At 45.2% G+C, this 18,326-nt stretch overlaps 1 protein-coding gene across 2 annotated transcripts in view; it reads left to right on the plus strand.

Moving 5' to 3' along the window:
- The window catches only part of dtx1 (deltex 1, E3 ubiquitin ligase), a 43,681-nt gene extending 25,397 nt beyond the window's left edge, over positions 1-18,284 (plus strand). The window contains exons 3-10 of one of the 2 annotated variants that reach the window (XM_070834310.1): positions 2,631-3,378; positions 10,719-10,780; positions 10,952-11,113; positions 13,290-13,351; positions 13,515-13,673; positions 14,785-14,946; positions 16,055-16,144; positions 16,682-18,284. In XM_070834310.1, coding sequence (XP_070690411.1) covers positions 2,631-3,378; positions 10,719-10,780; positions 10,952-11,113; positions 13,290-13,351; positions 13,515-13,673; positions 14,785-14,946; positions 16,055-16,144; positions 16,682-16,906 — 1,670 coding nt within the window. In that variant the 3' untranslated portion in view covers positions 16,907-18,284. The remainder of the gene's footprint in view (positions 1-2,630; positions 3,379-10,718; positions 10,781-10,951; positions 11,114-13,289; positions 13,352-13,514; positions 13,674-14,784; positions 14,947-16,054; positions 16,145-16,681) is intronic. The other variant, XM_070834311.1, reaches the window with a different exon arrangement.
- The last annotated feature ends 42 nt before the right edge of the window (positions 18,285-18,326 follow it).

An 18,326-nucleotide genomic window follows, 5' to 3' on the forward strand; every position in this document is an offset into this window, starting at 1 on the left:
GTTTCAATTTGTAACAACGCTGTGCTTCTGAGGTTAACTGCTGAGATGTGGGAATGCAACAACATTTTAATCATACAGGTTTTAATGTCTATCTTGGCTCTTTAGCAGCGTCTTTAAAACTCACTTATTATGTTATCTCTCATTTGTGTAATTGATGAACAAACACCATAGGGGTCAGCCCCAGCTTGTGCCTCTCACGTATCACTACTACATTTGAGCTGCAGAGCTAAACATCGGATTGTCTGAAATCTAAATCTCTTTGAAAACAGACCAGTGTTTAAGGGTTTCCTAAGAGCAGCACCAAGTTTCATTATCAAAGACGGGATTTATTTCTCAGAACATCAGATGCTTAGCTGTGTGACTCAAATGTGACGGTGATACACGAGGGTCACAAATGGGGGCTCGGTGTGCGAATGCCAAACAATACTTGGGCTTGGTCTCACTTTAACTAGCCAAACAGCCATTCCTCCGAGCCCGCTGAACTGTTTACAGAAAATCTGACAGCTGAGCACATTTCATGCATCGGACTCCATCAGAGCTCTCGTGAACAATTACCAGTACCAATAGGCTTTCAGAGGGAGATACTGTTTATCTCTTCACCAAAGTTGAGATGTATAAATTGGTGCCTGGGAATAAAACATCTCCACATGTTCAAATATTCATAAAGCTTGTGTTTTACTTACCACTGAGCACGGCTGTGCAGAGCTGTGCCACTATTGATCGTGGCCAGAAACACGCAGCCGTGCTGAAAGTGTCGAGCCTAATGCATCCCTCAGGAGCCACCGTGATAAAGGCTCCAGACGTGTGGCTCACCATCACACAGCTCCCCGCTGCTAAAAGCACAGAGTGTGTGACGGACTTTCGGGAAATCGGCTAGTATTTTATTTTGAAATCCTTTTTAGAAAATCATTATTTTCATTGTGGTCCTCAGAGAAAATCTAAGAAATCAAGCAGGCAAGCTGTGAGCAGGCACGGATGCAACTGGCAGAGAAAGTTGTGCATGGCTGACTGGCTGAAGACGTGAGAGACACAGGCAGCTGGCTCATGGAGCAGTCATCTGTGAGTGTGAGTGTGTGTGTGTGTGTGTGTGTGTACGTGTGGTTCTCAGCAGCTCCAAATGAAATTAGCCGTCAAGCCGAGTCCTATAGCAGCAGTCTGCAGCAGAGACTCAAGGTCAGACTTGCTGATTCTGCTGATGCATTTTATTCTCCGGAGCCAGCACCAGGCTGGCGGACGAGGGGTTACCACCGCCCACCAGTCCCTCTACTCATTCCCACACCCATTCATCCTCTGCACACACTCCCATCCCTCCGTTATCACCCTGGTCCTCCCTGGCAGGGGAGTGTGCATTTACCCGTTAAATTAGGTGGGGGAAGGAAGGGGGTGATGCTCTCCGCCGGAGTGCCTGGATACCCTTGCTGATGTGCAGCGGGGAGATGGATAGGCTAAGGTGTCCTGATTTCCCATGTGACTACAGTAATTGTGTCATAATGGAGGTGGGAGCCGAGTGGCCATCAGCAGAGGGACAGAGGTACAAAGCCACTGGCTTGGCGTCCCCCTCCGTCCTGTCACCTTACAGCACCGTGGAGTGTAGATTGGGACAGCAGAGGTTTGTGGGTATGATGCCTGCGTTCCTGAAAGGCCATGCATGCAGTTTAATACAGCCAGAGCTTATTACAATTTGTGTTTGTATCAGTGAGGTAGTGCTTCATTTCCAGCCGCTGGTCAAATGTCGTCTCAACACTTATTAGCAGACTTGATGAGTTTGAAACTGAAGCAGCATTAAAACTGCATCTTGCCTCAGGCTGATGTCACCAGCAATGAATCTACTGATTCTTCTTCCTATTTATTTATCATTTGCACATTTGTTCTCTTACTTTAACTGTTATATACAGCGACACGTGGAGCCTATGTTGTGCATTATAAAGCTGTACCCAGAGAAGATGTGGTATTTTTACTCATTCAGTTACAATCATCTCATTTTCTGCATATAGATGAAACAAAAATTAAAGGGGCACTCCGACAATTTTACACAAGGTCAGTTGGCTCATTATGAAGAGTGCTAATGAGCCTGAAACATTTGTATAACGTCCTCTGTGGCTTGTTTGCATAAATAACTCTGATGTCATCGGGGTTATCACAGCTTGGGACTGAAACTCAAAGTTTTACCAGAAATGCTGCTTTACAAACCAGAGGTGTGGGTCTGATGAAAGATGCTATCCATTGCCAAAAGTCTGTTCCTTTTTTTTTTTAATCTGTCTCTTGCAAGTCCTCCAGCTTTATAGAAGTGACATACTAAATTGTTAGAATAGCCTTTAATGATAGCAACATTTAACAGCTTTCAAAATGTGAACCATTCTCTATGAACAAATCCCTTAATGGGCTTGAATCATTAATGCCACCAGAGGTGTCAACAATGCAGAACCTGAACAATGTGCACTCAAAAAAGCAGACATTTATCTTAGATCTGTTCCTCTGCACATTTATCATCACTGATTTTTCTTTCCTCAGTACCTTCTTCACTCCCCAGACATGCACCATAAATGCTTTACACAAGTAAATATGATCGAAAAGCCAGTATGTGAGTGATCGTCCTCATGTTCCTTCTCTCCTCTGTCCCTTGATTTTAGGCACCATGAGACCAGTTCAGAGGAACTTCTATGAGCCGTCGTCTGCCCCGGGGAAAGGCGTGGTGTGGGAGTGGGAGAACGACAATGGCTCGTGGACGCCGTACGACATGGAGATCTGTGTGACCATCCAGAACGCCTATGAGAAGCAGCACCCCTGGCTTGACCTGACCTCTCTGGGCTTCTGCTACCTCATCGACTTCAACAGCATGTGTCAGACCAACAGGCAGAGCCAGCGCAAGCGACGCTTGCGGAGACGCATGGACCTGGCCTACCCACTCATCATGGGCTCCATCCCCAAGTCGCAGTCCTGGCCTGTGGGAGCCAGCTCCGGCCAGCCTTGCTCCTGCCAGCAGTGCATCCTAGTCAACAGTACGAGAGCTGCTTCTAATGCTATTTTGGCTTCTCAGCGGCGTAAGCTCTACGGAGGAGCAGCAGGCAACCCAGGCGCTGCAGGAACCCTCGCTGTAGTGCGGCAGAGCAACACATTTGCTGGTACCTCCCTCTGGTCTCCGACATCCGCCTCCTCCGGCACCAACAACAATAACATAAGTGTGGGAGGTGGGCAAGCCAAAGCTGAACAGGTGCAGTTGCCACTGTCCACTGCCAACTTCCCCTGTTCCCCCGTGATGCCATCTCTTTCATCCGCCCATGGCCACCACACTCTCACCATCAACGGACAGAACAACCTGAACCGACCGGGCACCCAGCGCATTTCCATGGGCACTGCCAGAGGAGCCATCCCACCAGGGTAATGATGTTTGCAAACACAGTCATTCATTCCCCTCATTTTCTAATTTGGATTTTCTGGAGTCTGCAGTAGCCTGTTACTTGTTATAGGCGCAGGCATAATGCTCGGATTTGGATGAATTTGCAGTTCATCCGAGGCAATGAGAGGATATAAAAAGCAGAGAGACGGTCTCCGTTTCTGCTTGTCTGCTTCACAAAGCTTCAGTCTGCATGTGTGCAGTGCATCGTACGCTGTCATTTTCTGTCTTTCTCTCCCTCTCTCTGCTGATTTATGACTCTCGTTAACATGCTGATCTATGGATCTGCAGAAAAAGCCTTGGGTCCAGCTGATTCTCCTTTTGCGCGACTTAACTGAGGAAGAACCACCCCCCCACCCTCTCTCTTTCATATGTGTTTGCCATGGTTACTGCTCCCTAATGAGCTTATGCTGGCCCCAATAGGCGTGAAATACTGCAGCGCTTCTGATCATACTGTTGCTTCTGCTTTGAACTAATTTGTTACTATCACACTACGCTGTGGTTGTTGTGTCATGGGATGTGGAAAAGTGGAATATCTCGATCTGTGTGTGTGTGTGTGTGTGTGTGCGTGCAACTGTGTCTTTGATTGTGTCTTTGTGCACGGTCAGACATGTGAAGTGGGCTCTGGTGTAGCTGTGGAAACCTATTTGCCATGGAGGCAGAGCTCCACTGGGGAAGAATGAATAATGGATCAAGGAAAAATGGGAGCTTCAGCAGACCGCTCTGACCTCAGAGCGATTCAGCGAGAGGAGCCGAGGAAAAGAAGTGTGTCTAGTGTTGTAACCGATACTTCAGTCCCCTATCCTGCTTTCTTTTACAAAAATAAACCCTCTCCTGATCTAATTTGATTCCATTTTGTTCTTGCCGCTCATGGGGAGAGACACACTTACTGCATGTTTGAATAATACCGTCCTTCACCCAGTCACATGTGCCTTCACTTTCTGTGGCCTAATTCTATGTCACTGACAGGAAGCGTATAGGGTTTTTGCTCGTCATAGCAGGCCATGACCTTGTTTCTTATAGCGAGCAGGTGGGAAATGATGTGTCTTTGTGCAAAAGGTATATGTGAGAGAAAACCAGCAGAGGATGACCTACTCAGGAGACGTTTACTCCTTCAGCGGTAGCTCAGGTCCGTGTGGCATCACGGACAAAATGCGACTCTCACCTCGTAGCACAAAGGGGTTTTGCAGAGACTGAGAGATCTAGAACAAGAGAAAGGAAGAGACAGAGGGTGAGGCGGAGCGCGCCAGTTCCCAGGCGAGTGGCTCGCCATACAGGATGAGTGTGGTTAGCATACACACAGCAGGACACGAGAGCTCATAAACACACACAGAAACTGAGATGTGAACTCCCTCGTAAATTCCCACGAGCGCGCTGCAGACAGATAACAGAGGAACCCACAATAAATGTATAAAATCAGATCTGTTTTTTACACACCTACACCCCAATACACCTGGTGTTGGGTGCACGGGAGATGTTTGGCATGCCGTGGTGTTGTCAGAGGTGGTGCTAGCAGGGTAACAGTGGAAAAGGAACTCAAACGCAGGCGACTGAGGCAGACTGAGGTCGCGTTCAGAGATTTGATATTCAAAAATAGGTTTATGGATTGTGAGCTAGACAAGCCATAAAGTTAAAAGAAAGAAGCGGGCAAGAATCCAAAGCCCAAATATTCAGCACAAGGTCGCTACAGGCAGGTTGCAGGTTTTCAGGTATCCAGGTTACAGATAGACAGAGTTTTAAGACAATGGAGGCTGGAGAGCAAAGGCACTAAGTATGACAACTTTAACGATCTGGCAGGGAACTAGGATGTGTAGAGGAAGCTCATTAGGGAATGGTGAGAAGTGAGAACAGCTGCCCGGATGGGTGGGGCAGTCAGGTGATGACGAGAGGAGGGAACATCTAAGACGCAGCTGGTGGACAGCCGGAGAGTGGCAGGTCAGGGGAGGAGGAGGGAAATGAATACAGGGCCTGGAGAGCAGTGCAGAGGGCCGGGAGTGAGTGAATGATTGAAGAGAAGGACTGAGGAGCAGATTGTGACAAGCGTGTTTACACAAGTTTATATTGCTCATTTGCATACACAAGCAACCGTACTCTATCTGATTACCAGTCTGTCTCGACCACATGGATATAAACATACGGATGATTACAAAGATGATACTGCACGTGATTGATTTAATCTTTTCATACATTTTTTTTCGGATCTGTGTATCATCGGCGATGAAGTTTGCAGCTCGAGAAACCACCGGGAGGGTGGGAGGAGGAGGGTGGTGGATGGGGGGGGGGGGGAGGCCTTGTGTTGCATCTGTCTCACATGTACAAATATTAGAAGTGGCACCATCTGCTGGTTTGTGTAAACATGTCAGTTTATCTGTTCACACAGCACACTGTACCACCACCTGCCTTTACATGTTACCTGCTTTCAACTTAAGACCTGTGGTTCGTGTGTGTTAACGTCAGTTCAAGGCTGCTGTAGATCTTTTGAATTATTGATCTCCTGCACTACTCACACGGTTGCATGTGTCAAACAGGAACAGGCCATGTGTCTTACTTACTCTCACTGTAAGACACGAAATCTAAAAGATTATTTTCATTATCGATTAATCGGCTGATTATTTACTTTGGTTTATTTGTTGAATTATTCTGGCAATGTACTAATCGATTAACCGACTAATTGTGGGAGTGTAAATTCTCATAGCATTATCTTGATTGTTATTTGACGTTCCTCATGAAATCATTCACAATTACACGATAAAAAGTGAAACTAATGTTTATCCATTTGAGTCAAATGGTTTTGGATAACAATTAAGTTAAACCCTACCCCTCATTTAGCGGTTATATATACTATATAAACCTTTCATAAATGGTTTATAACACACTGTAATGTAGTGTAAGCAGATATAAGAACATTTTGTTATGTTGTTAATGTACGGTATTTGTCCTTTGTGTGACTTATTTTGGTAAAATGAAATGGGAACCGCAGTCAGTCTTGTCATGAAATGATTATGAGAAATGAGATACTACTGAACTGTGTGTCTGTTTGAAATATGAACAGACATATTTTGAAGTGGAATTAACTGAGACAGAATTTCACAAGATCGCTGGGGATTTTGTCTATTTTGTCAGTCAAACCACTTCCTCTCGTGCGCTGTCTTTGTGCACATTGGTATTTAACTGACTTCAGGCCGGTGCTGCGTGTCGTCAGACAGAAGAACCTAAATTCGTTTAGGCTGGTGAAAGATGAGAGGTAGGAAGAGGTCCGGTCCTTAAACAGAATAATGATGTGCTATTGGCTGTTTTTACGAGCTCCTTGAGCTCGTCTTGAGTTTTGACTGGTGGGCTGTGTGTTGAGTGCAGAGATCATTATCCCTCAGTGGGCTGCTGCTCCGGTGCCGCCTTAAGAGAAAAGTTAATATTGAAATGAATGAATAAATCACCAGAGCTCATCTGGACCAAAGTGATGCAATTTGGAAAGTCCTTCTGTCATTATCGCTCATATGGAGGGCATTTCAGGTGCATTAGCCGCGTTGTAATTCCCCCCTTACTGTAGCAGAGGGTAGGGCTTGCCTTTGCCTCCCGCTACCCACATCAATATGCAGTTAAGCACTCCTGTTGTTCTCTACCTCCAACCCGCCTCTCACTGTCTTTATGGTGCATAATAAACAGATGAGGAGATATTAGCCCTCTGTCAGCACTTTCCTAACTAGGCCTAATGTGGTCTCTGTATTTGGGGAATCACATCGCTCTCAGTCTGATTAAGTCCTCAAGGCAGACCGGAGGTTCCCTCAGGAAAGGAAGCACGATACTGAGCCTGAGGAGACAGAAGAGGGACAGCGACCCTCGTGCCCTGACCTGACAAGGGCCGTAATCAATGTGCCGTTAATGGGTTAGGTATGATGGGGCTGGATTTATCACCTAATTGCAATGGTTGTAGGTCAGAAATGACAGCATTAGACGTACGCAGTAAAGCAGTATTTCTGAAAGACGCAGAGAACTGTCTCCTCTCAAAGGTTTGGGTGTAGGTTTGTCATGAAGAGAAGATGGAAAGAAGGGAGCGAAGAAGTGAGGGTAGGTCAGGAGGAGGAGAGAAATTCGAGTTGGCAGGGTGAAAGAAATGCAGAGGTGACGAGGTCCCGTCTGGTTCGCTGAATGTGTCATGTCAAAACTTGAGTGCTGGAACAGCAGTGTTGTGGTGATGAAAAGGTCTGCTCTTATTTACACTGATGATGTATGACGTATAATTTCATGTAAGATCGAAGCACAGTGAACAAGATCGCTGGGTACTCTGCACTGATTATTAAACATCTGCACAGAGACCCATAATGACGATGGATTCTTCACATCGGTGGCGATGGGGTTTTTTTTTTAGACAAATGTGATGTGCCAGAGTCAAAGCCCTGAAGTCATGTAGCATTAGGGATTGTCAGCAGAGTGTGAGGAGGTGGCATGTGTCTTAAACCCCGGCTGAAGGCGCAGCCGGGACAGACAGGGTCAGTGCCTCCAGAGGTGCCCATTTCTATAAAAACAAGTCAAGAGAAAAGGGCTTAGCAGCGTGCTGAATGAGATGGAGGGTGGCAGCTGCAGACCGGCTACAAGTCGAATGGCTGGTTAAGGGCGCAGCCTCCTGCAGGAAAAAAATTCTGCAGTGCACAGATAGGTAATCGCAAGCTTTGCAGAAATAATATGCCACAGCGCGATGGGAAATTGCTTGCGAGATGTGGATCTATCAGGCGCTGTAAAAATAAACCATAAACACAGTGTAGATAAGTGTGTTGGCTCATTTCTTTCAGTCTATCAGATAATGATCGTCAGTAGCTGCTGGTTGTTTTGCTAAAACTGGAAGTCAACAAAGATGAAAAGCGTTCCTAATTAATGTTGTGTTGTGGATCCTTGACATATCATCTGCACTGTATAGTTACAGGAGCATGTAGTTTATGCAAAATGCACTGACGGCACACAATGAGATGGTGTTGAGGGCTCTCATGGTGTGTTGTCCCATTTCTGCCTCTAATGAAAATTATTTGTTTGATCACAGCGCTCTCTGTGAACACCCTAAATTATACATGCACTCATAAAGGGAGGCATCTTGTTCGCCGCGTGTGTTGATTTGATTTAAGGCCTAAGTGTATGTTTAAGTGGAGGAGGAACTCTCCCACTGGGAAGCACCTAATCTGTGTGGGGTTTTTTTTCACCCTCTGCTTTAGCTGATCACGTTTTGCTTTTGATGCACACGCTTGATGAGACATTTGTCAATTCTTCTGCCTTCCACAAAAGAAAAACGCTGCCTCCAGTTTTCAGGCGGACAGAATAAACTGCCATCCTCTGACCCGAACAGGTGCTTTAACTGAGTGATGGGCAGCCGAGTGCTGTGAAGTATTGACCGGTTAGTTTTTGTTACAATCACCAACTTCAGCAGGAGAGTTTCCTCATTAATTCCTCCGCTGCAGCTGAAGGTGTGAAATCACTCACTGTAGTTTTTGCTTGAAACTAAATCCTGCAGCCAAAATCCAACCTGTCATGGTCTCACACCCCTGACTTCAATAGTCTGACGTGAGTTGCAACCGTACATCAGTGTACTTTAATTCATTTCTGACTCACAACTGGAGTCGCTTGATCCTGGTGTCTGGTCCACTGGTGTGAGACGCAGTCTGTCTGAGTCCTCACCAGAGATGCGATAGGACACATCAGCCTCAGCCAGGCCTCTTGTCCCTTTTTGTTATTGCAGTCAGCTCATTGAAGGGCTTCCCCTGGCACAGGAACAGAGGCTCTCGCTAATATCAAAGCCGCCTCTTGATGCGGATTTTGTGAAATGCCCGGGAGCTGCAGCGCCAAAGACTCAGTCGCTTCATGGTCAAAGAGCAGAGAGATTCAGAAGTATATGTGCAGTAGTGTGTGTCTGCGTGGGTGTGTGTGTGTGTAGTAAACCAAGATAAGAGATCCAGGAGATAGCTGATGGCCTTTGTTCCACTTTTAGTAATTGTGTCCTCCAGATATATATCACTGATACAGTATATCTGATACCTGATATAATGTCAGTTTAAGGTCACATTATGTTCATGCATTTATTGCATTTAAGACCAGTGCCTAACCCAATTTTTGTATGAGTGAGTCCCTGTTCTGTTTTCTTGTGCACACATTTTATGGATGGTTAACGTAGACCTTGGGTGCTAAAGGTGTAAACAATGCAGGCTTCAAGACATTCCAAAAATGTTTTACCAGTTAGGCAACACCTTCAATATATTTGCGAGCCTTTAAACTTGGATGACTAATTGTTTGGCCACAACGCTACAGGTTGTAAACACAACACTGGTATATCAGCACCTCATGAAGTTGATATGGTGGACATGTTTCGAGGTCGTGTTTCAGGCCACCTGAGGTCCACTAATCACTCTCTTTTAGCTCTGTTTTTGGTCTCCACCAGCTCCTGATAAAACATCTTTCTCTTCAGCTTCTAAATGCTCCACCATGTTCACCAGCTAGTCACTAACTTACTAACTCGCCCTGGTACCTTTCTGTCCTGAAGCTGAGCTTTAACTTGAGGTTCTGGGGTCGTTAAACTTTCACGTCCACAAGATATTGACTGCACTTGCAGTTTAGATGAACCCAACGTTTCCATCAAATGACTTGACTCACTTCAACTGAATTGACTTGAGTCGGCTTGTCACACCGAGTCTTACTTTTAACCTTCCAGAGCTCCGCTGTTCGGTTGAATTGAGGCTCCGGCCCTTTGAAACGAGACTCACTGACTTGTATGCTCATATTAATGCCCCGAGTGCTTTTGTCCGCTCTGCTCCACAGATCTTGAAGAGTGCGCAAGTCAACTGTCTTTGTCGCCTGTGTTTGCCACGAACTCCAGCCTCTCCAAATGTCATCCTGAATCAGGCTCTGCTGCAGAGCTTTGTACATGAGTCAAGCTGTCTCTTCCCATTGCAGCGGTCTCTGTCTCTGTGGCGGAGCACATGTGACATTTTGACTTGAGTGTTTTTTATGGCATGCAGAGTAGAACAAGCTGCTGTACTCAGTTTTCTCAGCTGTGGGGTAACAGGCAGTGGTGCACGATCAGGACAATTTACTCTCCGTTTAGGAGGTCACATGTGCATTTAAAGAAAAGTGTGAAAAAAAAAGTGTAAATTATAGATTTTGTTTTACAAAAAGAGTGGACTGACATGGCATGAAGCAGCCCAAGACAATTCAGAGTAGATGAGCGCTTCTAGAAATCTGAGTCTCTAAATGGCTACTAGAGGTGGTATTATGACTCTGAATGTGTGTGTGGTGTGAACAAGTCACTTTCTGTAACCATGATGTTCTTTTGTCTCTCCTCTTGTAGGGTTCCTGCTCTCCCAGTCAAGAACCTGACTGGATCTGGGCCAGTGCACCCAGCACTAGCAGGTTAGACGGCATTTATCACATAGCAATGCTCATAAAACATCTAAAAAGTGTGTGTCTCTGTGATCACAGTTAGATGTCTACTCTTGATCTTGAAAGACATTCACAATCAGTGCTTTTTCCACTCCTCTCTGTGTGTGTGTATGGTGCGTGTGTGCTGTACATATGCATCAGGTATGACAGGTATCCTGATGTGCGCTGCAGGTCTGCCAGTTTGCCTGACTCGGGCCCCTAAGCCCATACTGCACCCTCCCCCCATCAACAAGAGCGACATGAAGCCTGTGCCAGGGATCAATGGCATGCGCCGTAAGACCAAGAAAAAGCACCTGAGGAGAGGTAAGATGGAGGGAATATAGGAGAGGAAGAATTGGTTTGAAAACAAAGGGGGGGGGACTGTGCAACCATTGTATTTATATTTATATATAAGTGTGCTTGTGAATGCAGCCGAAATGCAGACCAACCAATAATAGCCAGCAGACTTTTCTCCGTCCTGCCAGGCTTTGCAGGATGTTCCTCGTATCACTTGTCTGTAAGTCTGTTGTTCTACATGCAAACAAAACAAAAGCTGTTTTTTTTTTTTTCTGCTGCGACAAAGGGGCTATAATTATTCTTTAAATACCTCCCATTTAAGATCCGTAAGGGTGTTACAATAAATCCAACCTCACCCAAGGTTGCTGCTGATTAGTTAGGAAAGCATTGCTGTACTTTTTTCAAAAAGCTCCTATAAAATGTTAATGATGATTGCTAGTTCCGATTTATGAGCAAATACAGCGAAAGTGTTACTGTAACAATTTTATAGACATTACACTCTGCAGACTGACAGAGGCAGTCGTAAGGAAAGCAATTAAGATGGGACTGTTGTACTGAGCTGGTTTGAGAGGGGATCTGGTGTTCAGTTGGACGGCTTTGGGCTTGAATAAGTGCTTGTCGATGGATGCCGTGGAAACCGCCATGCTCCCAAGGGAGCCTTTGTCCTAATTGATCAGTGAGGCTGTTGGGTTTCCATTCCTGCACATCGCTTGTCCTCTTCAACCCCTTCAGAGCTCTTCATTACTTAGTGGTGCGGAGATGAAGCAGCAACACTTTATTTTCCTACACTTTACTGGGAAGGTACTGATATGTGACTGTAAGATAGAGGAAGGTTCCTGCAAAGGATTAAAGCGTGTAATTTGGTATTATAGGGAGATTACAGGGAGAATGGAGACAGTGTTCATTTGGCGCGCTTGCAATTTCAGGTAATTGCTAGCATCACCTGCAGTAGAGCCCGTTTCCACACAAGCATACAGTTCAACATACTGTACACGAAGAAGAACACTTCCAATAATAAATGAATTATGAATAAATATTTAGCTTATTTTTAAAAGTAGCTTTTCTTTAAGGGAGGTTCGTCTGAAAATCATCAACATCTGATGAACTTAACACAACTAACTTACGTCAAAGAAGACTAAGATTCTACAGCCATAGTAGGGACAATTGAATTGAGCTAAATGCTAATACAACAGACAGACAATGCCATCCCTAAAGCCAAGCTGCTAGCATGGCTAAAAACTACACCTTCTCTCTATTTTCCCTTATATTCAGTGTCAAATTACATAGTGCTCTTTTTGGAAAAAAGCTCGGAAACTGTCAGGAGAGTGTGGACCCTTTTGAAATGTATTACCAGTGACTCTGTAGATTGAGGACTGAGGCAGCAGCCAAATGTGAAACCTGTATGTGCTGTCTGCAGACAGAGCGTGCTCAGAGATACTGGAGGGCTGTGTGGGGAATGGAGATGTGGTTTTTCTCGTGCAGGGAGATTTGGGCTTATCCCGCTCTGCTTCCTGTGCAGAAAAAGGTCACAGAGGCTTTTGATCCCGCTAATGAAGCCATCAAATGGCAACAGCGTAAAATGCATAAATGAGTCTCTTCTGTCTTTCCCCTCCTTTCTTCTGTTTTCTCCCCTCCCTCTCTTCACACCTCCCCCCGTCTCACCCTACCTTTCATAGCTTAACTTTTGTTTTTTTGCTGTCTCTTTCCACTGCTCTCCCTCCCTCTGTTCGCTGGCTGTCCCTCAAATGAACAAACAAAGGCTCCGGGGGAAAGGAGGTTGCCTGTAAGCGTATTAGGGGTGTAAGCTGTGGGTGTGCTCTCAGCCATGCTAGCCTGGTTGCACACAGGGATTATCAGAGAATGCGGGGATGGCTGGTTGTTATGTGCCAGTTTGAAGGTGACCTCCTCTTCAACATCACAGACATGTATACCCCATTCACATGTACACTCACACTCTTTTACGAGAAAAGAAGCGGGGCCGCAGACACGCCCAGGCCAGCGTGGGCGCTGAAACTGATGAAAGTTTGTCATCCATCAAGATCTAGCTGTTATTCTCTTGTGTGGAAATGACAAGCAAGTGGCATTCAGTGGTCCATTTTGGCTTTTTTCTTATGTACTTGTGGTGTGTGGGTGTAACTAAGTGGCAAGTTTGGCTTTTCTTCGATGGTCGTCTCATTTCTCTCATGATTTATTCCACGACAAGGCAAAAACCCAGAGGATGTGGTGCGAAGATACACAGAGAAGATTAAAGTGGTGCCAGATGAGGTAGGAAAAAGTCACAAAAATACATTCGCTCACACAGATTCAAAAGTTTGTGCCCACCAAGTGGTGCACTCTGTCACCATTTGATTCCTAACCAAGTGTCAAAGCCTCATGAACACACAGGCATGTAGAATGGCAGCTGAAGTATTTTGGTTGGCTATTCCAGGACTGTACCATCTGCATGGAGAGGCTGGTCATGTCATCAGGCTATGAAGGCGTCCTGCAGCACAAAGGCATCAAGCCAGAGCTGGTGGGCAAACTTGGCAAGTGTGGGCACATGTACCATCTGCTGTGCCTGGTGGCCATGTACAACAATGGCAATAAGGTGGGTAAAAGCTTGTGAGCCAGACGTTGTTATGATGTCACTCTAGGCTCAAATTATAAACTCGCGATGTCTTACAGCTTGACTGAATCGCATGGCACTGGCAGATGATCAGGCTTTAATATTGCTGTACACAGATGGGGATCTAATATTCTCTTATCAAATCAGTCATGTCAGCCTTGACAGCGCAACACTTTGTAAAACCATTAGAAATTCTGCTCACTTCAGTTCACTGTACTTGCATGAAATACAAATGCATTGCTTGCTAATGCAGGAGAGGCAAATAAAAACAGATTTAATGAGCAACAATAATTGGTCTAATGAACTCAAATCAGTTTGTCGAGTACTATTTAATTATTTTACTTGGTCAGAGAAACATATTTTTTTTAGCCATGTAGATAGTTTTGGTTTTATTGTCTATGTTTTGAAATATCGTTATCTCTAAATATCTTTAAGATTTCTGGTTTCACCCCTTGATGTGGAAAAACTACAAGTGAAAATTTCAACAGCACCTTTTCAGGAACAAGATCCCTATTAGTCAGATAATCCACAGAACAGCCTGTCAGCAGTTTAGTAACCAGGACATTGTTTTTGGAAAGAGTCCTCGCCGTTGATTGTGTTTTTTTAGGAAATATCAGTTCATTTTTTGGCCACTTGGGGGGAGCATGGACATATTATCACCTTATGAGTTAGATTAGTTGCTAGGTTTGCCTGTCTGCTGTTTGGTGCTTGTTAGCTGCACAATGGGTTTAATAGTTTGTTTGTTTTTTTGGCTGAACACAGCTGCCTGCTGATGGAAATGATGAGATCAGTAAGAGTGAGCCAAAACATTACGTAGTCACTTGATGCATCGTTGATATAAAGATACTGATCAGTGCAGCTTTAAGGACGACAAGCCAAATGTCATCCACGTCCATTGTTTTGGAGTGAAGACAGAAATCAAAAGATATTTCAGAATGTAAATAAAACCAAAACTTATCTGCACGGTTGAATACCACTAGAGGTAAAGTGAAAAAGAATGTCTTTGTAATTTGGGTGAAATTACCCTTTTAAAGCAATAAACGTCTGTATCGTCATTGGTGTCATTATATATGCCATTTATTCTTCAAACCAGGATGGCAGTCTTCAGTGTCCAACATGCAAAACCATCTATGGGGAGAAAACGGGCACGCAGCCTCCTGGGAAGATGGAGTACCACGTCATCCCCCACTGCCTGCCCGGTTACCCAGACTCCAAGACCATCCGCATCGTCTATGACATTCCTGCCGGAATCCAGGTCAGAACCGTGTCACATCCCCAAATCCACCGTGCTCCCTTTGTGCTCTGATCCAGTGTCTCTCCTCTGCAACTGCTGCTTATCCGCTTAAGTTTGTCGGTCGCTTGTTCGTGCTGGAAGGTGAGGCGTTGGGGTTGTGTGAGTCAAAACTGCAGTGTTAGGGATCACACAGTGGCTGAGGACTGAGACAGACTCATCAGACTGTCGTTATATCAGGACTATGACTAATGATTAGTTTGCAGGTTTTTTGAATAATTTATCCCATACGTAGTTTATGTATCAAATACTAAACCAGTTTTTAAAATGAAGCTGAGCTTAATCCAAATCCAAAGGTATTTTTAAACGTATGTCTCATTTTCAGTGGGGAGGTGAGCGTGTTTTGCAGCCTGAGTTTGGCTTGGTGAAGATGAGACGGTTGCATATTTCATCCTAACTGCTGAGAGGAGCTTTAATAGAGTCAATAAACTGACCTTTTTGCACCAGAGGAACAGGCTCAGCGTCTCAGGGGACAGAGAATACTGGGGGGGGGGTCACCTGACCACCAGCAGTCAGCACGGCCGCACTATCACCAGGGAGTATTTCTGTTGGTCTCCTGCTCTCTCTTTGTCCTCTCGCTTCTCTGCAGTGGACTTAACTGGCATCAGCAGAGTAGCATTAGCTAGTGGATCAGTCATAGAAAGAATGAAAGATCGTGTCTTGGTGAAATGGCTGAAAAGAGAGTCAATGCAAAAGACGTGACATGTTAATCTGCACAATTAATGTGCAGAATAAAGGCAGAAAAGACACAGAAACTCTTGGAATACTAGCTACTGGTTCACAAAACAATTTAAACTTCGCTCGAAATAAAGAAAAGGAGAACATTATGTGGCCAATTTGTCATTATGAGGTCTTCAGACCCACCTGCAAGTACAATAGAATACAATATTTAAAGAATAATTGGATATTTACAGTACCATGTCTCTCTAGTGATTTGTACAAAGGGCCATTATAAGCACCACAAGCATTAAAGCTTGTCCTGTGGGTGCTGTTGATATTTCCTGCACAATTACGTCGTAATTGGAAAAGAAGGAGTTGTAATGTTTGTTTTTGTCCTTGGCATTTTCACCAGACCAACGAGCACCCCAACCCCGGGAAGAAGTTCAGTGCAAGAGGGTTCCCTCGACACTGCTACCTCCCTGACAATGACAAAGGCAGGAAGGTAAGCGTCACAAACACTGACACAAAGTCAACAAACATGAATACCTCGCTGGGTCATTCTGGCTGTGAAAACCTTCTCGACAGAAAGTTGAGAATATCGTTTCACTCGGACTACAACAGCAATATAGAATTAAATTGGGGACTGATTTAGTCTGCCTAAAGGTCTAAATTATGGTTGCATAGATGTGTTTTCATCTGTATTGAGGTATGAATGTACAGAACTCCTGTGTGTATATTGTTGTATTTTTATTGTTTATTTCACACATTTTGTTAATGCTCCTCCTTGTTGTTATTTTATGTACAGTCCTTGTGATATAGGGCTATAATAAACTTTGATTTGACATCACTTCTCTGAGTGAGCTGTGGCACCAGATTATTGTGAGATATCAAGAGATATGTTACGAAAGAGGACTAACATTATTGTAAATGACCACCAGCGTTACTCACCGAGTTGTGCTTTTGCTGCATGTGATTTGTTGCTTTGTTCTTGCCATCGAGGGATAACAACCTCCTTCTCCGCCCTCCTCCGTCGCTGCAGGTCCTGAAGCTGCTGATCATGGCCTGGGACCGACGCCTCATCTTCACCATCGGCACGTCCAGCACCACAGGTGAGTCGGACACGGTGGTGTGGAACGAGATTCACCACAAGACAGAATTCGGCTCCAACCTGACCGGCCACGGCTACCCCGACCCCAACTACCTGGACAACGTCCTGACAGAGCTGTCGGCACAGGGGGTTGGCGAGGACAACCTGAAGGACTGATGGCCAGCTGAGCTGGTGCACAGGAACACAACCCACCACGCCCCGCCGTCGCCCAGAGAACAGGGACATTGCATGACGGGCCAACATGCAGCCGACAACTCTTCACCCCCCACAAACAAAAATACCCCGCAGAAGTGGTGGTGCAAGAGCGACAGAAGCAAAATAAATGGCACAGTTATGATCAGTATTTTGATTTATATAACCTAAGACACCCCCTACTGTCTCTTGATTCATGCCTTGAGCATGGTGAGTTCATGCCAAATTTTCTCAGAGGGTCGAAGAATTAAAGACTTGGTGAGATTTCCGCCTTGATGTTGGTAGCTGCAGGTAAATGGTATTTCACCCTTTTTAGATTGGAGCTGAAGCTGTTCCTCTGCACTGAGAGTACAGTGATGATGGACCAAAACTATACAAAGGCATATTTGAAAATGCTGAACTCCAGAATGCATGGCCCAGACTAACGCTGCATAATGACTGTCGGGCGAATATTTGCAATATGATGACGTGTCGATGGACCAGTTGTTGTTTGATATTGTGAAGAGAAATTTAAGAGAATTTCAGCATTCTGAATTCATTCAAATTGATTATTTGCTTCTCCCTTTAACTCTAATAATTAATTATTGTCCTGTAACAAGTGGTGAAACTTGGTTTTGTGATTTGAAGGAGAGGATTTTGACTATTTTGGTGAAGTTGCACTGAGCATCTCTGACATTTTCCACTTCTGATACCTTTGGTCAGTAGTTCCGTAAAATGGAAGTGTGTTCTGTAGTGCATGAAGTAGAAGACTATGAAATATTAGTGTTTGGTCATAAAGGCATGTCGTATGGTTAACCTTGCAGACTGTCTATGAGAGGAGACGTGAAATAGATGAAACGAGCATCTCACCAGTCAGTTTGATGCTTGTTACGAGACGTTGGCTGCGGGTGTGAAGAGGGTTTTGCTGCGCATCAAGGTTAAACTCATTTGTTTTGTTGACACGCTGACGACACCGACCTCTGTGAATATAAAGCCTGCGTTGTTTTTCTCCCTGTTGGAGCAAAACCAGGCGTCGGCAAGATCCATCATGCTGACCCACACGTGAGGGGTGAGGGTGGGTTTGCATGCACTGAGGCATTAATATGCTGGCTTTAAGGCCTTGAGGAGGAAAGCTGAACATGCTCCTCACAGATGGACGCCCCTCTTTCAAAAACCAAGAGTTGTCCCGCGGGGATGCATCTTGGGCAGCGCTCCTGCCATCTACAAGTCTCTTGTGAGCTTGTTTGCTGCTCGGCAGTCCACTGGGCTTCACTGAAACAGCTCAATCCCAGCGTGAGCTCCCTCTGAGTTGTTAGGGCTGATCCTGATGTATGACATCGCCCCCACTTTCCTCCTCCTCCTCCTCCTCCTCCTCCTCAGCGGCAGAGCACTTCATTCGGGGAAC

Source organism: Pempheris klunzingeri, chromosome 7, assembly GCF_042242105.1.
Source record: "Pempheris klunzingeri isolate RE-2024b chromosome 7, fPemKlu1.hap1, whole genome shotgun sequence".
In the NCBI taxonomy this organism is placed as follows: domain Eukaryota; kingdom Metazoa; phylum Chordata; class Actinopteri; order Acropomatiformes; family Pempheridae; genus Pempheris; species Pempheris klunzingeri.